The sequence below is a fragment of the Meleagris gallopavo genome, chromosome 4 (assembly GCF_000146605.3).
Source record: "Meleagris gallopavo isolate NT-WF06-2002-E0010 breed Aviagen turkey brand Nicholas breeding stock chromosome 4, Turkey_5.1, whole genome shotgun sequence".
NCBI classification, from domain to species: domain Eukaryota; kingdom Metazoa; phylum Chordata; class Aves; order Galliformes; family Phasianidae; genus Meleagris; species Meleagris gallopavo.
The window spans coordinates 28,803,989-28,827,903 of record NC_015014.2 but is presented as its reverse complement, the minus strand read 5'-3'; the positions used below and the strand labels follow the sequence as shown (position 1 = coordinate 28,827,903).

General features: G+C 38.7%; 1 protein-coding gene across 1 annotated transcript; it reads left to right on the top strand.

The window, feature by feature from the left end:
• The first annotated feature begins 53 nt into the window (after positions 1–53).
• Positions 54–13,981, top strand: HADH (hydroxyacyl-CoA dehydrogenase). Its single transcript, XM_010709806.2, has 7 exons — positions 54–242; positions 1,185–1,342; positions 5,963–6,089; positions 7,694–7,783; positions 9,104–9,176; positions 12,346–12,462; positions 13,518–13,981. The coding sequence occupies exons 1-7, from the start codon at positions 69–71 to the stop codon at positions 13,634–13,636; spliced, it is 858 nt and encodes a 285-aa protein (XP_010708108.1). The 5' UTR covers positions 54–68; the 3' UTR covers positions 13,637–13,981.
• The last annotated feature ends 9,934 nt before the right edge of the window (positions 13,982–23,915 follow it).

The following is a 23,915-nucleotide window of genomic DNA, read 5'->3' as shown; positions in this document are numbered from 1 at the left end:
ATTCTTGATTCAATGTCTTGTTTCTTTTGCTCAATTCTAGTCAGTTGTTTGCCCCTAGACATGTCAGTATGGTTGTTTATGATCTTGATGTTGAATCTTCTTTTAATTTTCAGGTTGCAGCAGCAAGTGGTCACACTGTGGTGTTAGTAGACCAGTCAGATGAAATCCTTAAGAAGTCTACAAAAGGAATTGAAGAGAGTTTAAAGAGAGTGACTAAGAAGAAGTTTGCGGATAAGCCTGAGGTTGACATCTTTTATTTTACTGTTGGGAAAACATAGAAGAATGAAACTACTGTATGGAAGTTCTGATATTGTTTCTAGTTCTGCATTACAGAACATACTAATGTACTGGCTTACATATTCTTACATACATAATTATATACTGGTATTTACAGTTAACAGCATGAGCAGTGCAGTAAGGCAAGGAAAATGAGAGTGAGTTTGTTTGCATGAATACAGAAGGCAAAATACTGTAATTACAGGATATCCAGAGCAATATATCTTATCATACATAATTATGGGGAGTCTTTTAATCCGGAAGAAAACTTTGTATAGTAAATATGTGACATTATGTTCTAGTGTACAGATATGGCTTCCCTTGTATAACGTTTCTGCTTTCCCATTCAAAGTCATGGAATTTTTTATTTCCGTCTTCACAAGGGCTGTCAGTGATTGGCACCTTTGATAGAAGATAAAATCCTCTTCCTCTTCCCCACCTCATTCTCAGTGGAAATCTATAGCAGAGTGCAGGCCATTTCACTTGAATGAGCTAGCACGTATCATAGAAGTAAATTGTGAAACCAAAGCGTTACTCTACTGAATGGAAACAATGCAGAGGTTTGAAATAAAGTTCCTCGCTGTGAAGGGCAAATCCAGATTCTCTCAGAAAGTACTGATGGACCAGTCAGTCGTTCGCTGAGACTCTGAAGCTGAAGGTTGGACTGCAGCAAATAGTCTTCTTGCTATTAATAATTTCAAGGATCTCCTGTTTGCTTCAAAGTAGACTTGATTATTTAAAAAAAATGTTGTGTCAGTGAAAGCATCATTTCTCTACGTGTTTGGCACTTTCTGATTCATTTGGAAATACAGCAGCATGCTTAAAGTTCTGAGGGCTGCAGAGCATATATGGGGGTTTTCATGTAAAAAGAAATGAAATAATTATTGCACGTTCTTGGAATGTTTCAGGCTGGTGCTGAGTTCATTGAGAAGACTTTGAAGAACCTCACAACAAGCACAGATGCAGTAGCAGTGGTTCACAGCACAGATCTGGTGATTGAAGCCATTGTGGAGAATCAGGAAATTAAAAATGAACTCTTCAAGAGGCTGGACAAGTTTGCTCCGGAGTACGTACATTTTCTCCTGTTTTATTTTGAAACTTGCCCCTTTGGTGTTTTTTTTTTAATGTGTTTTGTTTTTGTTGCACCATTAATTCTGCATTTTCTGTATTAATTTTCTTAACTCTGCACCAGTCACACTGCATGTGATGCTTGTCCTGCCAAATTCATACATTACAAACTCTTTCAGGTGTATTCATCTGGTTTATGTACTTGTTGCATTGCTTATTTGATGTGCTTCATGGTGTGATTAGGCATAAGATTTGTCTATCTACTCAACAGGCCTGCTTTTTCCAAGTGAAGATGCACAAGTGTAGAATAAGTTTGTTCTGGTACAGATGAGTTATGGTCTGTATACTTGTTCCCATACTTAAATAGGGAAGTGGAATGAAATATTTATTTTTAGTGTGCCTAACTGAACAAGCTTTAAGAAGTTTCAGCCTCTTAACTGTAAGTCACAGTCAGCTTAAGCAATACTAGTTTACTTTGTATCGGAGGAGTTTTGAAATAGTTTATTGCCAGTTATTATTTCTTATCTTGTGCTCTCTGGATTACTTAAAATCTTCAGAATTTTCCTTGATAATTGTTGGAGAGTTACTGTTCAGTTGTGTACAAAACCCCAAATCCTGTTAAGCTGAGTATCTTGTCTCAGGAGCTCGATCCTTGTAATGGATGACTCAGAATCACAGCACCGGTTGGAGTCCAAACTAGTATAGCTAAAGCTGGGAGTACTGACTAAAAGGTACTCTGGGTTGCCTAACCACAGGATTAAACTAGTTTTAGCTTGTATATAATGTCAATAGAGCTAAGATGTTATCGTTAGTTGACTTCAGCCTAGGGAGGTTTTCAGGCTGCGTCAGTGTTCAAAATCACCCGGCATTTCTGAAAAGAATGAATGATCACATACGCAAAAAAACATTGCACTGAGAACAGGCTAACTTGCTCTTGGCCTTAGTCTGACAAGCAAAGAAAAGAAAGTAGCTGCCTTTGGCAATTGCCATGGTACCTTGTCATGACTAGGTTGTCTGTATTATAAAACAGACCATTGTTTGCCTGAGTTTTTCTCTGTATTTAATAGAGAAAATTAATGAGCAAATTTAAGTATGTTAAATAGCAAACTATCTAGAACCTGCTAGCAGACAGAAACAGGAACAAAGATTTGGTGCCTCATTTAATGATACACATATTAGGAAAGCTTACACTATTTGTACTTAGACTGAGTGGTTTATAAACATTACTGTCTTGAAACATCAATTTTTACATTAGGGAGTGTTAAAAGGTACGGGGTCTCTGAAAGCATGACTCTTCAAGGTTGGGAAAAGGGACGCTGACATTAGACAAGTAATCTTTTAAAAAAGGAAAACTCAGGGTGGCGTTAAATGTATGGATGTAAAGGCTGAAAGTAAGGGAAGCAGATGGTGAGGAATATGAGCTGCAGTGCAAGTGGTCTAGATGAAAAGAAAGCAAGCTGCTGAAGCAGTGAAACTTAGTCGCCAAGTGTTTAAAATAGTAGCTGTTAGATACAAACAGTAGTATGTCATTTTGTGAGTAGCATAGGAAGTTGTAAATTAAACGAATAATGTGAGGAAGGGTAGCAATGTCTTGTCAGTGTTTTTCTGTGTCTTGAATGAGGAAGTGGACTTTGCTTGTCCCATGTGGCACTGTAATAACAGGGAAAGCTCTCCCTGTCAGTGCAGGTGCTGTACTGCCTTTGCTACATTGGACATTTGGAAGTTTCTGGAATTACTGCTTGAGCTGAGTGTTGCATCAGCTTGGTGGAGATCTTGTGGCTGATCCATAAGGAAGGTAAGATTTGTTTAAAGATAGCTTTGAGTCTTGGGAGAAGTTTTGTAACTGTGAGATTTTGGGCAATGCTGTCATTTTGAAGTGTGTGTTATAGTTATGGAAGGCCAGGCTTCTGAAGAGGTGGGACTTCTCTTAATTCAAATATTTGTACTTAGTATAGGGTTAACTGGTAAATGACTGAAATGTGAAGGACTGTGAGTTATAGTTGATCAGACAAGATCATGCCTTTGGAGTATAAGCTATATCATGCTTTGCATCTTTCTTTTGTGTTCTATCCTGGATTTCGTTTATTTCCTCAGCTACAGTGCCACATGTTTCTCTCATGTATTTGTGCTACAATGGCCTCTCAAATAAGGATGACCACTAAACTAAAGCACTGCATCAGAAACAAACACAACAAAATAAGCTTATTTCCTCTTCCTTTTTTCTCTTGAAAAGTGCTATAATTCTTCTGAAAGAGGATATGTAAATGGAGGGGAATGAAAAAGGTATTCGTTCGTGAGAGTTTATTTGGTGATTATATCTGGGTGAAGAGTGAATTTGTAATAAGTTTTCAGAGAAAATGCAGTGAGCAAGGAGAGTTAGGCAGACCCAGAATTCAAGGTATTCATCATCTGGATAACTGTCCAGATGAGGCTGTGAGTGTCCTTTCTTGGTCTCAGATCATCAGTGAACGCATCCTGTTCTGTACTCTCAGCAGTGCTTTGCAAAATTGTTTGCTTTTTCAGAAGTACTCCATGTGTTGTGTTATCTGCCAACTGGTGCAATGCTGTATGGTGGTTATCATCATCAGAATGGGTGGTTAAGTGTTGCCACCAACTTCTGGGTTCTGTTTTCCTTTTCTTGTGTTCAATTAGTCCTCATGTTCCTGTTTTGAAAAGGTCAGGCTGGGTTTTTGTGTTGTTATTTTAATCTCCCTGCATCTTTCATAATTTTGGGGATATTTGAACATTGCAGCACTTTCCAAACAGGATAATAATAAGCATATGAAAAGACTTTTCAGATACCCACTTTCTCAAGAGCTTTCGCCTTCTGTTAATCTCTGTCTGGTGGAAATGTCCATCAGCATTTCTTGGTCTAAGATTTCTCTCTAAATGTGGAAACACAGCTGGGAACAGGCCACTGGTTTTGGACAGTTCACTGTATTCAGAATCAGTGTGTTATGAAAGTGTTATAAAAGAAGTGTTCTTCAGCTCTCACTGCATAATAAGCTGGACTGTAAAAGTAAGTTTCGCTGAAATGATGTTTCTCTGGTGTTTGACTTTGTTCTTGCTTTCTTTCTGTGACCCACTAGATGGCAGTAAGCGAAAGCATGCTGATGGCTGAAAAAGTATCGAGAAAGCTTTGCTAGTATTGCTGCTTTCATAAACCTTCAGATTCTTCTGTCACCTGAAGCATAAATAATGTAATCTATGTCATGGAGACATGCAAATTCTGTTTTACACTTCATTTAAATCAATTAGTTGTTCAGAGCAGAAAAGTGTAAATAAAATGCCCTTGTACGCAGCTTAAGTCTAATGTTTTATTTCCCACTGCTTTATGTTACATGAGGTTATGGTGTTCACCTGCAGAAGTGATGCTGAAGTAAAATCTCTTGCTTTAAGTCCATTATTTTGTGAGGAGTAATCATTGCTGGTTTTACAAATGGATTCACTGGATTTTTATGAGTGTATTTGAATCCAAGAGATTTTCAGTGAATGTAACTGTCAGTTGGATGCGTTGACCTTTCAAGGTTAAAACTATGAAATGTAAAATATTCTTTTATTAGCTTGCCTAAGAACAATGTGAAACCTGCTTTATGGTGGAGAAATAACAAGAGAATATTTGTAAGGAACATAAACAAGAATTCCTTATCCTTAACAAATCCTCGAAACTGAGAAAACATAATAAAAAATGGGTCCATGGCTTAGATGTAACTTTTTGGAAGACTGTATTGTGAAACTCAGTTATGTCTTAGTGAAATGTAAACAAAATGCCAGTCTAGATCAACATCTGATGAATCCAGTAGGACAATTTTTGAAAGGTAAATAGGATAACAGTCCTACGTAAAAGGTAAACAGTCCAGAATGGAAGGTAGGGCTTCATTTCTAATTTAGGTTTTGATTCTCATGATTTGGAGAAAGTCATATGTGTAAGTTTTCTGTGTGATGTATGTACATCAGGGTGTTGATATTCTGACGTGTTTCTGAAAAAAAAAAAACCCAAAACATTATAAATTGGAATAATAAGTGTGGTTTGAATCTGTGTAAAGGACTTCGTCTTTGTCTTGAAACTCATGTGATTTTGTGTATCCTCTGAAGTGTCATATGTAGTATTTTTTAATTTTTTTTTTTCCCCTATTACCTCATGGTGGGAAGTTTACTACTATGTCTGCTATTGCTCATTTAAAAAAAAATTAAAAAATTAAAAAATTAGAAGTGTTTTCAAAGCTCCAGAATGCTTACTTGACATCTCAAATGATCGAGTATCCATTGAGATGATTAAAAAATTGGATTTGGTTTCCAGGATTGCTAAAGGATATACCTGGAATAGATTTGAGACATTTAAGGAAAAGAAAATCTACTTGGAGAATCTTCCTTCTTTGACCTGATCCAGTATTCAACATACTCTCCTGGGAGTCAGAAACTCGCACAGCTCATCTACTGGTTATTTCATCATTGGTTAATTTATGCTGCAGAAAAGGCAAGCAATAATCTGCAGAAGTATTTCTAAGAGTTCCATAGTTGGTTAGCCAGTGGATGTCTACTTACGTGTAGTGCACCAATGTCCTACTGTCAGAAAGATAGCTGTCATGTTTACGATCCATTTGTTTCTTTTTTCCAGGCATACAATATTTGCGAGCAACACTTCATCCTTGCAAATCACACAGTTGGCTAACTCAACCACCAGGCAGGACCGATTTGGTGGCCTCCATTTCTTCAACCCTGTGCCTATGATGAAGCTTGTGGAGGTAAGAGTCCTAAAACAACCTAGTAACAAACACCGTGGTGAGGTAAAGCATTTGTTTTGACTGAGAATTGAGTGAGATGAAAGGGTCGATCTCAGTTTGCAGCTCCTCTGATGTGGAACGAGCTACCTCTAGTGATAAGAGGGTGGTGCAGTCTCTGTCAAGGAGCAAATTGAACAAACTGAGGTAACTCCTGTCTCAAGGCTCCACAGTTATCAGTGAACTACCAGCGGGTGTGCCCTGTCAGTCATGCAAACTGGCTGATTAATAAGAACTATGGGCAACTCAAAGAAGATCATCTACTGACTGACAGAGCAATTGATTATTAACAGTGTGGGCTTCATTAGAAAATGATCTGCAGATGAACATCACTGCCTTGTGACTTATGAAACAAAGTCAGTCATGTTTATTCAGTGTTCTGGATGAGTTGTCTGGAAATATTTAAATTAGTTAACATTACAGTGTTTCTCAACCTGCAAGGAACTGTGAAGAATTGCTTTTAGGTAGCTCTTCGTTTTCCTAAGTATATAAACTTGGGCTACGTTCTAATAATGCTTAAAATCAGAGCAGGATAATAGATAATTGGATAGAAGAGTTTGAACTTCAAAAGTAAAGGTCTCATTGCAGCAAAACTGCCAGGTCTTTCTTCCTCTGCTTTTATTTCTCCTCTCCCTTTCCTCACTCAAATACAAACACACAAACAAAAAGCCCAACAGTTTGTCTATGCAATAAAACCGGAGACGAGCTACAAAGGAATTTGCATCTCTGGGAGAGTATGTGACTCTCTTGATCAGCTAGAGCTGACAAGAAATTATGTGAAAATTAACTGCATTTTGGCCAGTCTGCTGCAAAATTTCATGTCTTGTTTTATATGTGGTGTCAGAGATAATGGAAATCCAGGCATTATTCCTTAGGCTGACATAGACTTACTGTTTTCTCTGCTAAGAACTAGTTTTCACCAGTAATTTATTTGTGGAGATGAAATGTTCTTTGCCTTGCTTCAAGTTTAAAACGTGGAGTAGTCTTTAGAAATCTGAGTTAAGCTTCTGTGAAATTTGAAAAATGCTGAAGGTATCTATCAACATTTCTGAAAACAAAACACAGCAATCTCTGTATGATTGTTGCAGCCAATCTTAGTTATTTTTTTTTCACCTGAGTTATGAATGCCATAGCCCAATGTCACTCCACTTGATGAGTAGTTTGCATAGGGTGCAGGATGGTTATTACAACCTTTTTGTCAATAACTCTCTAATAGGATTTTCTAGAGTGATGCCAGTGTGTTTCCCAAGGCAGCAGAGATTGTGACTTCTAAATTTGTTCTATTATATTATGATCTCTAAATGGGATTCCAAAAGGATAGTACTTTTTATTTTTTCATACTGGCTGAGTGGGAAAGTGTGTCATAGGTGTATAAAATTTGAAAACGTGTAAAATGCTGAATCTATCTTAAAAATAAATACCTGTGTTTTTTACATATATATATTAACTGAATTTGTTTTTTTATTTAATACTTTCTTTGTGTTAAATTCTATAGTAGTGTTCTGAAATTGAGTTTAATCATTGCTGTACTGCTCACAAAGGCGCTTATACTCTCCTTTCCTGCCCAGGTCATCAAGACTCCAATGACTAGCCAAAAGACTTATGAGTCACTTATGGATTTCAGTAAAGCAGTAGGAAAAAGTCCTGTCAGTTGTAAGGTGAGTACAGTTTGGATTCCACAGAGTTCAGAGGATTTGTTCTTGTTCTTGCGTTTAAGGGGTGGTTTTGAGTAGGTTATAAGAGCATGTTAGAATTTCCAGGCTTGTCCAGATTCTCTTCCCTGTTAAAAACATTTTGACAAAGAAAATTCCCAAGTTGATCTCAAATTCCTCGGATTAGAGAGGCAGCAGCACAAGTATCAGAGTTTACACGTTTGATTTTTCTTTTCCAGTCCTGCGGTAGCCTGGGCTGGAAAGCTTAAGCAGGAGCTCATCTTTATCTGTGTTAGCGGCAAGACTGCTACTTGTACTGTGAAGCAATTGGATGGATTCTCCCTGGTTGTGTGCTCATCACAAGTTTTTCTTAAGACTGCAGTAACTAGACCTATATTCATCTTTATTGCTTTGCAATTTTGTTTTTTCTCTGGAGGAATGCCTCGCATCCTAAGCACACTTTTTCCAAATCCATTAAGTTGTAGTTGGGAAAGCTTTATGCAAGCTATTGCCTTGAGTTTTACAGCCCCCAGGAGGCATTTGGTCATGAAAATAAGGACCTGTAATCTGGTAGTTAACAGTAATTCAGTATATGAATGTTGGTCTCAAATTTTTTCTGTGCTGCTGCATTGCTGTGTGGCCTTAGGTAAGTTCATTTTCCGGTTTCAGTTGCAGTTTTCCAGTATGCAGTGTGATTAGGTAGTGTGATAAATGATTAGATATTTTTTATAAACTAACTTGAGTAGAGAGTAATGCAGAAATAAACGTCAGTCTCAAAAAACAAACAAAACATCTTGATTTTTTTTTTTGTTCTTGTTTACTGAAGGAATTGAAGTGAGTTCTGTGGAGTTCTTTGGTTTAAACACTGAGATAAAATGAAGTGAATCAATGAACATATGGAACAGTTGTAGAATTATATGAAATAATACACTGTTTGGAAAGCCGTTTCTTTTTCTGTATTTGTGATTTTGTTTAAAGCTTGCATTAAATAAAAATACTACTAGGGAAGAACTTCTTTTATCTTTCCAGAAAATAGTATCAGCAGAATTTTACTGAGGAATGAATTCCAATGAACCACATTAAGAGTAATGAATTGGACTCATAATAGTCTTAATTGTTCTCAGCATTATAAAATGTTTATGTGCTGTGCCTAGATTGTGAAACTCATTGTTTGTGTTTTAATAGCAAGCAGATAAATCAGATGAACAATACAATTTAGAGCATGCCAGAAGTTGATGATTTAATAAGTGTCTTCATATTGTTATTTGTCATGTATCATTTGAAGATAGTATTGGTAAAGAATTTAGATTTTTTTTTTTTCCTTAGGATACTCCAGGTTTTATTGTAAACCGTCTCTTGGTGCCATATATGATGGAAGCTGTTCGACTTTTTGAGAGAGGTACTTCTTGGTTTATTGACTTCAGAGAATGTTGACGTATGATGCTGTTACGTATTCATTCAGAAAAATGTTTGGATTACCTCCAAACTTTCACACCTTAAGGACTAGCAGAGCAAAGAATGCAGCAAGAGTGAACCAATCTGTGCATCTGAATAGATCTAAACTACCATTTGAAATACCAGAGTGCACAGAGTTGGAAGTTGCTTATTATCAGTATGGGAAATTTCTGCTAGTATGAAGTATTTGTGGTTTGGAAAGGTGAGCTTTGTACTATCATAAAAATATTCTCAGCCAACTGATCGGGAGTCCACCTCTCCTATGAGGAGAATGGGATTCCCAGGAGACTGTTATGGAAATGCCTGAAAATCGCATTATGGGAGGACCTTTAGGAAAGGCCTCCAAAGGTTCCTTTCATTGGGCTTGTGAAATAAAACACCAATTTTCAGGTAGGACAAGTAGTATAATATTCAGTATCACATAATAGTACTGTCATACAAGTGATTTGGGCTTAACAATTGCTCTGTAAATCCTGCTGTTCTTCTTTGTCCCTTTTTCAGCATAGCTTCTTTAGGACCTTCTATGTTATTGTTGGTCACTTTGCTAATATAGAGGGTAGGTGGAAGTAACCAGAAGTCCCTAAAGAACCACTAAATTTCAAAGCGTTGATAATTATTTTGGAAAGAAAACAAGCCAATAATGTGAGTGGATAGAGGAAATTGCTCTTATTTCAAGTGTTCTGCTCATAGCATGCTGCTTAATGATGTCATTTTGTTTTTGAAAACACCGCTTTTTATAGATGAAAGCACTGCGTTATCAGGATTCCACCAAATATGCTTTAAATATTAAAAATTTGTTTTATATCATACAGAAGGAATGACTTGATCTCCAGGGAAAAAAAAATAAAAGCCAACACTACTTGTTTATCCATCAACAGATGGATAATTATGTCTCAAACGGAGAAAAGAACAAATTTTAGTGACTTGAAAGACAAAGACATGAATACAAGGGGACATTATTCTTTTAGAAAAAGTCACAGTTTTAAGCAGCGTGTGGGTGTTTTAATGTGAGTAAGAGAGGTGCCTTTGTTGAGAGACATGTATTGTTACATATATTTCAGGAGACAATAGAACTTTTATTTAAACATAGAAGAAAACAGTTACTGAAATTGTCTATTAAAATTGACTGTTTCTGCCTAGGCAAAGCAGTATTTTGATTTCATCTTTATTCTGTTTGTATTTTATACAGCAGTATAACATTGGCAAACTTCTTCAAGTCCATTTATTTATGTTTTTCTTTTTAATTTCTAAAACATCAGTGTAAAAATCTCATTAGTATTTTGAAAAGCCTGATGGCTGTTCTCTGGTTTTTACTTTTTATTGGATCAGATTAAATTGTTGTCACATCTTTCCATTAATTTGTACAGTAGACACTTCAGCCAGATTATCAACCATTATAGTGAGGAATTTGGGTCTCTTTCTTGGCAGCCCCAAGCCCTGAAATGCCATCTTATTCGTCAATCTTTAAGTCTTTACTTACACAGAATCTTCATGGGTTAAGTGGGTAAAGACTTTACATAATTTTGCATAGGCGAAATACCTTTAGTGTATCAACAGTGATTTAAATGAAGGCGTATTGAAATACCAGCATATGATGGTCTGTATTGCCCACTTATTAGTAGCAAACCAAAAAAGCAGTTAATTGTCTATGGAAATCTGCAATATACCATCGCACTGCCTGGACTAGGAGTGCAAGACTTGTGTGCTTCTTACTGTTTCTAATTGTATTGCAGTGCAGCTGTATGCTGGCAGGTGACAAAGTGGGGTAAATCTGTTGGTAGCTTTACATATACATCATCCTAAAATGAATTGAGTGCTTACGTGAATTTGAATTGGGTCTAATTATCCCAGTTTCTCAAAAATAAATTGTTAAAATTAACAAGGAGTAAAATGAGATACATGACAATTATTGTTTTGTACAAGACTATTACTGAAGCTTTTGCCTTTATAGGAGGTTTTTGATCTGCAAAGAAGTGCACTGCCTTTGTCAGAGTGCGTGGTAGAAATCTGCTTTTGTGACAGTATAAAACATACATTCTCAGCAAAAGAATGAAGTCAATATTATCTGTGGCAATTGCAAAGCAGCATTGATGCAGAATTGAATTTCTGATCATTTAGATTTTTTTCTTATAATCCTGGGAATGAAAAATTTTACTACACCTCTGCAGTGTCTTCAAGTCACCCCTCCCTGCCATCTTCAATACCTGACGGCTGTCCTCTGCTGAGAACTGCTGAAACACATGGTGCAGCTGCTGCTGCTCCACTCCCCCCTGCCTAGTCTGTCTGCTGGCCATCACTGCTTCCCATAAAAGGAGTGGTGTATGGTAATTTGCACCTGCACCGTGGCAGTTCCAGATGCCGCAGGCTGGCATCTCAACAGAAAACTGCTTTTACTAAAGTGTAAACTGATGCACTGTTGTAAGAGCTGCAAGGATTGAGGCATATACATTTAAATCCAGGACTTTCTTCTCCAGGCTGTTAACTTCTGGCAAAATGATGTTATGGATGTATGGACTAGTGGGAACTGCAGTGAAATGAAGTAATGCATATCAGCTTATTTGGCCATATAGCTGACTGCAGGAGCTGCTGTCCAGAGGAGCTGGATATGTCCTGTATTAGACCTTGCCTTCTGACTGTTGTACAGTAAGGGTAGCTCTGTCCTATACGTGATTCAAAAAGTGCTGCTGATATTGTCAAGTTGAAACACTCAGTTGCCTCAAAACAAAACTCTTTTCATTCTTCATAATGCCTGATTCTTCCTCCAGTCTTTCAGGTAGGTTGAGCAAAGCAGCTGTGGCTACTTCAAAATTCTATATTGAAATGCAAGAGAAAGATAAGAAAATGGAAATCAGGTCTCTAGGTGGTTTGTTGGTGTTGTTTTTTTTTTTGTTGGTGGTGTTTTGTTTTGTTGTTTTTTTTTGTGAGAGATTCATCTTTATCCTCCAGCATGGACTTGTGTGCATGCTGACCCCAGTTTTTGTGGTTCTGAAACGTGCAGAGATTTCAGTGAAGAGCTGCACCAGTGTGAAATAACACCTTGTTAATTATTTATAAGTGGTGCCAAGTAGATGCAGAATCTTCTCTGTTCATCAAACTGTCAATCTTTTCTCTAGGAGATGCATCAAAGGAAGATATTGATGTTGCTATGAAGCTTGGGGCTGGCTATCCCATGGGTCCATTTGAACTGCTGGACTATGTTGGGTTGGATACCAGTAAATACATTATAGATGGTACTGCATACTTATTTTCTTTTTTCCCCCCTTTTTAGAAAACTTGTAGATGAATGCTGTAATGAAAATCTGACTCCTAACTAGCTTAAATTGCATGCTTATGACACAGTTTTTTTTAACTGTTAAGGAGAAAGGAGTGAGGATTCTGCTCAAAATGCTGTATGAGCACAGCATTTGTATTGTGTGCTTCTACAGTATCTTACTGATGGGAATGTAACAAGTGCTTGCTTTGCTGACTGCATCAAGTTCCTGTGGAAAATATTAGTAATGGCAGTGGAACTTTATATAATTAAAAAAGAATCAGTGGGAAGAGAAGCATGTAGTAGGAGTGTAAGACGTTCTCACAGAGAGCAACAAAAATTGAGCCCTTCAGTCTTTGTCTGCCAGCCATGATGTTGTTCTCAGTTAATAGGGAACACAGAAAATACTTTAAAAGATACGGTTATACCATCTCCCTTTCATTTCAGCTGGTAAGTAGAGAATGTATGTGCAGTAGCAAATGAGTGGTGTAATTATTCTCCAGGCAGAATGTCACTTTCAAAATAATGTTGTCAATGAAATCACTTCTGCTTTTAGCAAGCAGTGCCAAGAGGTGTTATTTCGCTCCAACTGACCGTGTCTTTCACAAATAGAAATGAATCTTGGACATTTTTTTCACTTGAATTTCCTTTCAGCCTATCTTTTTTTTAAAAAAAAATTATTATTTCCTTATAGTCAGTCTTTTATTTTCTATTTTAGAAGTTTTCTTTTACATTTTTTGAGGTACTGAAAATCAACAGTTGTGGAGATCATGAGATTATAAGGTCTTGTGAGCACATCACTCCTACAGACTAATTGCTGGGTTTGCTCCTAATTATGGCAACTAGCATGGTTTATGAAGCTGTATTGAAGGGTATTGGAGAATCTAGAGTATATTTCAAACCTTCTTCAGTTTGCTAACCTCTTAACGCTTTTCTAAAGAGATGGAGAATTCTATTACTTTTGTGTATAAACAGGAATGTTTCAGCGTATAAACAGGAATGTTTCACATTCATCCACTTCTTTTCTCCCATCAGGATGGCATGCACTAGAGCCCAACAATCCTCTTTTTCTACCCAGCCCACTCCTGGATAAACTGGTAGAAGAAAAGAAGCTGGGTAGGAAGACTGGAGAAGGATTTTACAAGTACAAATGAACTTAAACCTCAAGGGGTTTTAAACTATCTCTGTATGCTATTCAGCATTGCAGTACTACAGGTGAATTGTTTAAACCTTCCCAAAGGTGCATTTAGAACGTAACTCACCTCTGAATGGAGTGATTGCACTAGATAACTATCTCTCTGCTGACAGCTTGATTTGGTAGATTATTTTTTCTCATAATTCTGAAAAGCTTTATATGTACAGTGCCTTCATACAGATGTTGATTGTTCAGGTGCAGGAGAGAATGACAAGTGAATTTATGTATTTGAAGACAATATGTTAATGGGAAAAATTCAAAAAAATAACACTTTCTTGAAAATAAAATTTTCAACAATTCTGTATTGATTGCCATGCTTTGTGGTTGATGTACTTGGTGGTAGTCCACTGGGTGGCAGTCTCTTTTCACTCTGGTAAATGCGGTGGAAAGGCAGCAAGTGGTTTCATTGGAGTTTTCCTTAATCGTGATGCTAATGTGCAGGTTTAAAATACAGTGCCTTGAACAAATTCACCTCTTCGAATGCCATATTGTTTAAAATAATCCTGCATTGGCAGGCTGTCAACATACACAGAAGGGTCCCCGTGTCAGCATTTAAAAGCAGAACTCATGATTTGTGTTGGGATTTTCTGGCGCTTACAAACCTGTCAAGTATATATGCATGTACATACACAAGAAATCTGAAAGAAGCATTTGTAAGTTTGGCTTGCTATTTCGGAAGAAACTTCTTTTTCTCTGTAGCAAATAGGCCATTTGGAAGTACTTAACTGTTGGATGGGGATAGTTTATTCTATCTGTGTGGAGTACTGTGCCAGGATGAGCAGAGACGAGATGAAGGTCCAAAACTTCAAGTGCTTGTCCTTAAATCTAGATCAGAACACGTAGTGATAATTGAACGACTGAGGACAATGAAATCAAGGTGAGCCTTTTGTTTTGTTCCTCAGGGAGGAGAAATGGAATATGTAGAAGCCTCTTGTTGGGTTCAGTTGATGAAGTACAGTTGAATTTGTCAGAAATAGGGTATTAAATAGTTACTTCTGTAACTGATTTGTAGACGAATTACAACTTTAACAGCCTAGAGATGTTTCTGAGGCTTAAAGAGTGGGTAACAAAATGAAGGAATTGACTGTCTCTGTTTCCCTCTGTGAATAATGTTTCCTAGCCCTTGCTATGCCCGTGTAGAAGTACATGAGCTGCCTTCCATTGCGTGTAACGTTGGCTGTCAAGGGAGGACTTCTTGCCTGGTTGGTATGTTACACTAAAGCTCTTCATGAATTTTTATCAGTAGGGGAAAAACAGATTGTGGAAAAAAATGAGGAATAAGAAAAGAAGGAAGCAAGGATATTTGGTTTCCCATATTGCCTGCTTTTAAAACCTTTAGTCTTTATTACCATTTTTTGTCAACAGACCTCACAGAGTCAGAGCATTTGCCCCAGTTCCATCAAAGCCTTGAGATGTACACTTGGCACAGCTTGGAAGCAGCTTGACAATCAACAGCTGAGGAGTCGGACATGAGCCCAGCTACTGCAGCTGGGAAGATAGCTCCAGATTCAGCATCTGGGTCATGTCAGCTGCCAAATGTGCTCCATCTATGGTCATCCTCACTGCTCACACGGCTGGGGTTGAAAACAAGAGTGCAGTAAACTTTACAGAGGGAACTGAAAGCAGAATCTTCATTGGAATGGAGGAGCATGTTCTGGATGAGGGACTTGCAGAGTTTGGAGTGCAAGAGGCAGCAATAAAGTTTCATGCAAGGAAGAATTAAGTGTAGTTTACAATTTGGCTATGGTCTAACAAATGAAACACTCTTTATTAAAGGCACTGGGCACAATACTACTTGTATGTGGAACAGCAGCAACAGATGTCTGTCTGCTGAGTGCAGAAGTCCTGAGTTCTTAGCTGAGCCTGTGTTTTCAAAAACTGAGCTCCTTTTATCACTGTAAGGGATTAATTTTTTTACATAATATGGATAATAACTTGCTGTATGGAATAGGTGCATGGAAGCCTTCTAACTTGTGTGGGTCACAGTAAAAAGTAGATGTTGCTTCCTCCTTCCTCTGCTGAGAAGACTTGTGGAACATCAGCTAGATAAAAATTTAGTTGAGAAAACAGCATTGTCCAAGAACTTGACATATGTTAATTGTCTCTTGATGTAGTTTATCCCCTTGAAATGAGTAGCTGCCTTGAAATGAATAGCATAGCTCTGTCCAGATGGGAGTTTTGTGAACCTATGTCTTATTTTATGCAGTAGGAAGAAGTGTTGATTTAGCAGCTACAGGAAACAACATAAACTGGTATCCTTTTCCTTAAAAGACAAGTTGGGATTTTTTCCCCAAACCATCTAACCCATTAGTTTTGAAATGACAATACAAATTTTCTTCCAAAATCAGTTGCTGTAAATGGCTGACTATTGACAAAATTGAAGTTAATTCCAGCACCTAGTAGTGCATCTTCAGATCCTCCAGAGATCCAGTACTACCAACCCAGTGCTCCAAGGGTGAGTGTGGCATCTGCAAAACATGGTTGTGGCTTCAAATTGAGATTCAGTGTTGTTTGTTTGTTTGTTTGTTTGTTTGTTTTTCTTCTCCCATTGTTTGTTCCGTGGTTAATGCTCTTTTCATGCTTTTGGATACCTCTGAAACATTGAGGTTTGTCAGTCTATTTTTTCTGTAGATATAAATTACTAAGTGTTTATCAGCCTGGAGAAGAACCAGCCAAAATCTTTCTGTATCAAGCCAAGTGTAGAGAGAGGTGATTGTCAGGTTAAAGTTGTACTTGCAATTAGAAGGAGAAGAGGATTTCAAAAACAGATGTTTCAAGTGTGCCTGGCCAAACAGTAATCCTGTTGAGAAAAGGTCTTGTGTGTTCCCAACTGAGCCAGTCTCTGGTCAGCAGAGCCTGCAAATGAGTTAAGTATAAGCTGACTCAATGTAATGCATTCCTGTGCTCAGAAGCGTAGGTGCCAGAGGATGTAGGTATTAGCACGTGATCTGTTGTGTTACTTAGGATTTGCAGTGCAATGTTGAGGTCTGAGATCCCCCTGGGCAGTGTCATTTCAGTGTGTGCCATGCAGTAGCATGAAGGTGGTGGGACTGTGCTGTTCCTTGGAATAAATGAGCAGATGATCAGCCACGGGAAAGTACATGATGTTTCTGCTGTTGTTTTGGGAAAGCACTTTTGACTTGTTTTAATTTGAAGAATAATTATTCTCCTCGCAAAGAGATTGGAGAGCTTGTGTTAAACTCCAGATACTTGCTTTTCTCTAGTGAAGTCTTTGCCTTTCTCTCTGCGTACTGCGTGGCATGATGAAATAGGGAGTGTTATCTGTATCTCAGTATATTGCCCTTCACGCCTCTATCCATTAGGGTAGCTACATGGCTGATGGTTATTGTAAATGCTCGTACTAACAATATTTATTATGCAATCAGCACGTAATTGCCAAAATTTAATGCATACTTGCCATTCCTCCAACTAGAGAAAGCCACTTGGCAGCAGCAAGTGATTTTAGAGATGTGGGTTTACCCACATCTTTCTCTGTACTTTTTGGAAGAGCTGATAACAGTGGCAAAAGCAGGTGCTATGAACACACTTGAGTCAGACCTTTTCTGTTATGTCTCTTCAGTAGTTTTTCCTGCTATCGCAGCCAGAGGGAAGTGGCATTTAGCCTTCTACTGAGTTCCAGTAGCAAGGGGTTATGTAGAACTGCAATCTGGGAGTTTTAAAGATGTTTGTAGAAAGATCTCTATTGAATTTGATGTTCTTATCAAAATTTCATCATAAAACTCAAGTTCTTTGTGTAATGTTGGCTTATCCGTTATATTGTTCAATTTATAAACACAGTGCTATGCAGAGTCTTAATTTAAACGTGTGCAATCACGGGACAATACATGATGAGGTCTGGGTTTGCTACTGGTATTGTACTAATTGGATTGAGATTTGTATGCCCATAGACCAGCTTTGCACTTGTTCAGTTCACATTTTTCTTTTGTTCCCTTAGAGTTTTTCTGTTTTTTTTCCCGTATATTGCAAATAACTCATAGCAGAGCATTCTTTGCACAGAGACCAGCATTGTAAAGCTGTTGAGCAGGCTGGTTATTTTTTTTTTTTTTTTGTTCCTTTTGGGGTAAGAAGCATATAAAGCACCAAACTTAATTCTTAAAGGAGCCGTTTCTTTTGCTGAGTGTGAGGCATCAAAATGGGGCATGGCAGCAGGTTTGGTTTCCAGCCTTGGGTCAGATACTTAGTTTGGCCAGGGCACAGGAGGATATTTTAGCACAAAGTTTTTACTTGGCGGGCACTAAAGAACTTGTCGCTTACTTTGGCTGCCAGATAATAGGATTTTTTCCGAGCCTGTTGTTCATTGCTGCTTTGTTTGGTGCATCTCTGCCCTGCCTGGTAACAGCTTCTGCTAATTCTGGTCCCATTTTTCTGCCAGCAACCACTTCTGGGGTGGTTTTCTGTAAATGCACAAGCTCTTACGGTATTTGCTAGCAAAAGAATGCAAAATTTTTGTCGTTAGTAACCTAAACCCCCCATTTAGAGTCCTGGCTTTGGCAGCAAAAATCTTGTGGATTAACCACTTTCACCAGCAAGAGGCTTTCTCATGAGCTCTGGGCAGAAGTGTGTGCTTGGTGGTAGGTCTACAGAAAACAGCTGGAATTTGCATGTGGTGAATTAGCACCAAATATCTACCCCCCTACCCCCTTTTTTTTTTTTTGCTTTGTTATCCTTGCATACTCAAATCTATTGAATGCTTGTGCAATAGAAATTGGTAAAACCACACATGTACAATAGGTGGGTTTCTGGAGTGTGCTCAGACTGAGATCTGTGTGCTCCACTGCTGTAAGGGTTGGTGCAAGTAATGGGATGGCCTGTGACTGCTCTCTTCCCGGGTTCCTCGGCATGCAGGGTGCCAATCACTGGCAGCTTCAAGTCTGCATCTTCAGCTGCTTTCTTTACATTCACTTTGTTTGAGACCTGCTGTTTAGAATCCTACAAAGCTGCAAACATAAGTAGGTGTAAGATAGACTGCATTTATATTTCGTAGACCTTTTTAATTGTTGGTTTTCTCTAAAGAGCTTGTAAAAGATGAAATTTTCTGACAGGTATTTCTCTGATAACAACAGGACTAATGGGTTCCTTTAAGCTGATGCAGCTCTGTTTTCTTTGCAATTTAGGGTGAGATTCGTAAGCAGCACAGGTTGAACACACAAGTAACGTTCAGAGTGCCTAAAAAAAGTTGGTTTGAGGGAAGTGTGCAGATATAGTAGGCAACAGGGGAGTTGATGCTTCATAGAGAGAGAGCTGATTTGCATGAGACTGTGGATCCTGAAATCTAGTCAGGTAAATTCTCTTTTAAAGATGAGAATATGAGATGGGTGCAAAGCAGTTGTTAATTGCACGAGTAGTTTTCCTGATACCATCATTTTTTTTTATTTTTATTTTTTTTTTAGCATTAATTGGAACTGAAGAGGAAGTGTTTCTTCTTCTTACAGACTTTGCTTTTATTTTTGGCTAAAGCTAAAAGCTATTGTTGATGCTAAACTGGCAAATCTATGAACTGAAGCCAGTATTGTTACTTGGATCTAAATTTGTAAGGACGTTTGATTGTCTTAGAAGAAAAATTTGACTTAAGACCAGAGTAATACTCTACAAGATTATTTGCACAGGTTTAGAGCTGAAAAAATTGTTTTGCCTATCGATGTGTAGCATTTAAAGTAGCATGTTGGTGGAAAGGAAGAATAATGTTAAAAAATGATGAATATGTCAAATGATGACACTGTAGATACAACCTTCACCTGCAGGCTCAACACTTTCTGGCAAAGGTCAGAGCTTTCCTACAGTGGCAGCTAACATTACAAGGAGGAAACTTTCCAGTAAAGACTGTAGTTTTGAAAAATTGCTCTTATTGTGTTCTTTAGTGAATAAACTATTGTAACAATAGATAAGATTAGACATAGCTATGGCTGGTATCAGTTTGACTTAGAACTTTAAGTCATGCATAAACTGTGTGCACCAAGCTCAGTTTACAACTGATTTATATTGAAATTATGGATTTACTTTAAATTCACTAAAACTGAATTGTCATTCTAAACTAATCCAGAGCCCATAGGGTGTTGTCCTGCTAGAAGTATAGCAGTCAGTGCTAAGGCTTGCTTTCCCATGGAACTGCCTGGCTTATGACTAATATTTCGTGTAAGTTTTTGGCAGGGAAGAGAATGTTCTCTGTTTTCTGGAGGGAAGTTCTTCTGGAGAACCTGCCAGGTCTGCTGATGGTAGAGAGAGGGAGGGGTAACAAAACTTGAACTTTGACTCTCCACGCTTCCCTGGGTTCTTGGGAGAGTAATGCTACAACAGAAGACAGCTCAAGTGAAACACTTAAATCCATGGCCATAATATCACTCTCTTCTCTTACTATTCCAGGAGTTGTTACCATTGCCTCTAGAACTGAGGTAACTCCCAAATGCAAATAACGAAGCTAGCAAAGCAGCATTGGAGTGAGGTCATTTGAAGAATTCTTTTTGTGGGATGATGAATACAGTCCATGCTTATTTAATTGTGCAGTAACAGTTATAATTAATTCTGTAGGGCAGTTGTATGCACCTCACTTACAATGTTCTGTATTTTTTTCTTTCTACAGTTTATATAGCTATATATTGTTGTAGTATCTGATCCTCAGAACATATCTGTAAGTTAAGGAATTAGCATCCCTAGAATGCATCTAGGGAATCCTTTTCTTAAACTGACTGGAGAAGAAAGTGGTGTTTTTGCCCATTCTGTCTTCAAAAGGTATTTATTTCCAATCTGGGCTGGATGAAGATACAGAGTATGTGTTAGACTTGTGCTAGATTTGAAGTTCATCTTTTTATGCTCATAGCAAACACAACATCAGGTAATTGGAAAAGACAGACTGCTTCCTGATGTGAGAGAGGCCTTAACAGTGCTATTCTCTCAGCAGAGAAGTTCCAGCTGCCTGTGAAGGCAGGGCAGGAGCAGGGGCCTCAGCAAAAGGTGAGGGAGAAATGGGAGGACAGAAACCCTTGAGCAGGAGTGAAATGGAGTGGACCAGAGGAAAAACAGATGCTTGGATATTGAGAAATCTATTTGCCATTTTGTTTCCATAAGTAATTTCAGTAAATCCATCCTTTAAAAAATATATATGGAATATTAGCATAGGCAATATGAGACTGCTTAGTGGTTAACTGAGTGATGTGAGTTGTGCTAGTTCTGAGTCATGCTAATGCACTGGTCTCACAGAAATGGAAGTTTTTAGACCATGTGTCAAAATGTTTCTTAAAAAATCTCTGCTTTCAGACTAACTACAAACACTGATTGTTAAAATTGTTGAGGGACCTTTGATTAAGATGTTCTAACAATGAATTCTATCAGGACAAGCACTACAAGGTTATGTAGAGTTTGAGCTAGCTGTTTTTTACAGGCTTGAAAAAAGCAGTGGCCATTCTGTGATTCCTCACGCATAGTTTACCTGCAAGTAAAATTGCTGCCTATGTAATTTAGGGTTGAGAGGGAAGAGAAGTTGTTGCTGATCATTTGACTCATGACAGGGTAAAACATGTTGCAGGAGGAGAGAATGAGGAAACTTACATCAAGGTAGCAAAAGAAAAACTAGATTTTAAGAATCTTGTCCATCTCAGACTTTAAAACTTGGCCTAAGCCAAGCGGTGTAGCTCCTGCTATGTTCTGGTGTCTCCTGTTTTGTTATCTAGCACCTCACTTTCACAGGCAAGTTCTTAGAAGAACTAACTCATATGTTGCATGTTGCTTTGCCAGGATCTCAGTCCTTGTTTCTCTGGCTTGTTCTCTCAGTAGAAGACGCAGAGATGGTACTATGTCAGGCTAATGAATATACTGCAGGACTTTTTAGTCAGTTTACGTATATGTGGGAAGCTAGTCTGAAGAGTTGCCTCTCTTGTGTCTTGACCACCATCGAGCTGTGGAGAAATTATTTTTTCTTACTCTGCTAGTGATTTTGGTTGCTTTTGTCAGCACAGTGAGGAGGACAGACCAGCTCTCTGGGTGAGTCGCTCTTCTGGCATGTGATAGATGGAAACTTTACTCTTAGTTCTGTTGGTTCGTGTTGGTTTTCCATAGCTGTCAGGAATGAGCAAACCTGTTGCTCGTTTGTGTGTGTTGGGTTTCTAGGAGGTGGGATCCGTGAGTTTATCGTCATGTGTTTTATAGCACATCACTCACAGGGAGATAACCTTAGTGTCCCAGAGCAGGTAAGCAGTGGCTGTTATCTCTCCTAAGCAGATCCTGCTTCTACGACTCACTGAAGTTACGGTTGTCCTAGGAGTATGCCAACGAGAGAAGATGGCATCTAAAGCTCATGGACTCAAGGTATGACTGTTTACCTGGAAGGATGGAGAGCAGAATTTTAGCCCTTGCTTTGACCTGGCTGGAAGCTGGTGCTTAAAAGGTTCATTTCTGATATTGGTGGCAGACACATCTCTTTTCCTGGGGCTGTACTTACTTTCTAAAGATTTTTGTATCTATGAGGAGAAATGGGGGGTAAATTCATATGTTAACCCAAAGTTTCTCTTCCCAACCTGTCATGTGGAAAAATAAGTGTGTTCAGGCACTTCTGGCTTCATCTCAGAATGTCTGTGTAGAGCAGGCCATTTTTCTGTCAGAGCTGCTCTTCTTGTGGCTGGCATCTGCCTTGTTAGCCCAGTCATTTAGTCGCTCACTAGGAGCGATGTGTTCATAGCTGACAGGCTTCTGGCAGTTGGTGGAGCAGTTTCTTCCTCCATTGCGTCCTACTTCATGCTCAGTAGTTACACAAGAGGGGATGCTGTCTGACCCGGTGGCCCCCTTGTGAGCACAGGGAAAAAAACCAAACTGTAGTAATGTTACTGAGGGCTACTGACCTTTTCTTAGTCTCTGCAGTGTCCCTCATTTTCTGCCTGCCTTGCTCTAGTGTAATTAACTGCTCTGTAGATCAGAGCGGGAGGCCACCAGAAAACAGAGAATGGTTGCTTCAAAGCCTTATGCGCTGTAGTGGTTTCAGAGGAGGACGGATGATTGATACTCTGGATTCTGTTGTCATGCAGCACTGAGAAATGATCAGATCCTTAAGCTCCCACATTTGCTGCAAATTCAGCTGCCCACCAAGGTGTGACTTGTGCAGCTAACTTACTGCCTTTTCTATTTGTTAATCCTGCGAACTACAATAGCAGATAATTCCTCTAGAGCTGGAAAGTCCCTGTAAGTCTAATTGGTGAACCTCCATCTCGCTGCATAAGGAACCAAAGTTAGCCTGGGGACATTGTTCTTTTATATAACAGAAAGGAAATGGCTCTTGTCCAGGTGATTTAGAAGCCTGAGGAGCCAGATCATCCGGTGGTGTTGGCCTGATTAGCCATTATCAGTTCTGGCTCAACTGCCTGGTTTTGTCTGTGCCCTTCTGTTTTGTTCAATGAGAGGAGAGGATGTGTGTTCCCTAGCTACCGGAGTATCTTCTGTGCTTATGAATGGGAATACCTGTGTGGAACTGCCTTTGGTGCCTGCCAGATGTGCAGTGCATGGGACAGAGTATAGGGGGAGTGGGTGGGTTTGTACCATGTGTGCAAAAGCATTACGATAGTCAGCCATTAGATAGCAGCATTTAAATCCTTAAAGACCTTTTCTTTGAGAAATGGGAAGTATTCATCTTCCTTAAGCACCCAACAGTGAATTTGTTAAATGTGAAATTCTACCTAAAATGCATGTTAGGAATTCTGGAGTTGGTTTTGAGTCACACCTCAGTGTGACAAGGGTTTAAACCTAGTGTGACTGCCCATGTAGCACCGTCATCATGGGGCTATTTGTACTAACTTGAGTGTCTCCATGGACAAGCTGGTGCAGCACAAGGAGGGCTCAGGTCAGCTGGCCACTGACTGAAGCCACGGAGGGTATTCCAGGACAGCGTGGTTAGCTTGTTCCAGGTGCTTTAATGCGAGCTTTGCATATTAGTTCACCTTTTCCACAGTTGCTATTATGTGAAAGGTCTTTGATCTGTGAATGAGTCCAACACATGGTGCTCGCTCATCCTATGTTAGCAGCAGAGATGTTATTTTTAGTTCCTGAATTCTTTTCTCCTTCACTGACAGAGCTGAAGGACCTTTCAACCTCAAGACAGGCGACTGTTGACTATGTAGTGTATTTGGGACAGCTTGCTACTTACAGCTAACATTTCTGTTGGGAACATCTTATTTTATTTTATTGCAAAATGAGTAAGTGGCTTTTTAAGTAGCCCCCCAAAAATGAAGTCATTCCAA

Coding starts and splice junctions, on each gene's coding strand:
- HADH (XM_010709806.2), top strand. CDS start 69: ATGGTTGTTTATGATCTTGATGTTGAATCTTCTTTTAATTTTCAGGTT. Junction 6,090..7,693: donor CTATGATGAAGCTTGTGGAG/GTAAGAGTCCTA, acceptor TTTCCTGCCCAG/GTCATCAAGACTCCAATGAC. Junction 7,784..9,103: donor AAAGTCCTGTCAGTTGTAAG/GTGAGTACAGTT, acceptor TTTTTTCCTTAG/GATACTCCAGGTTTTATTGT.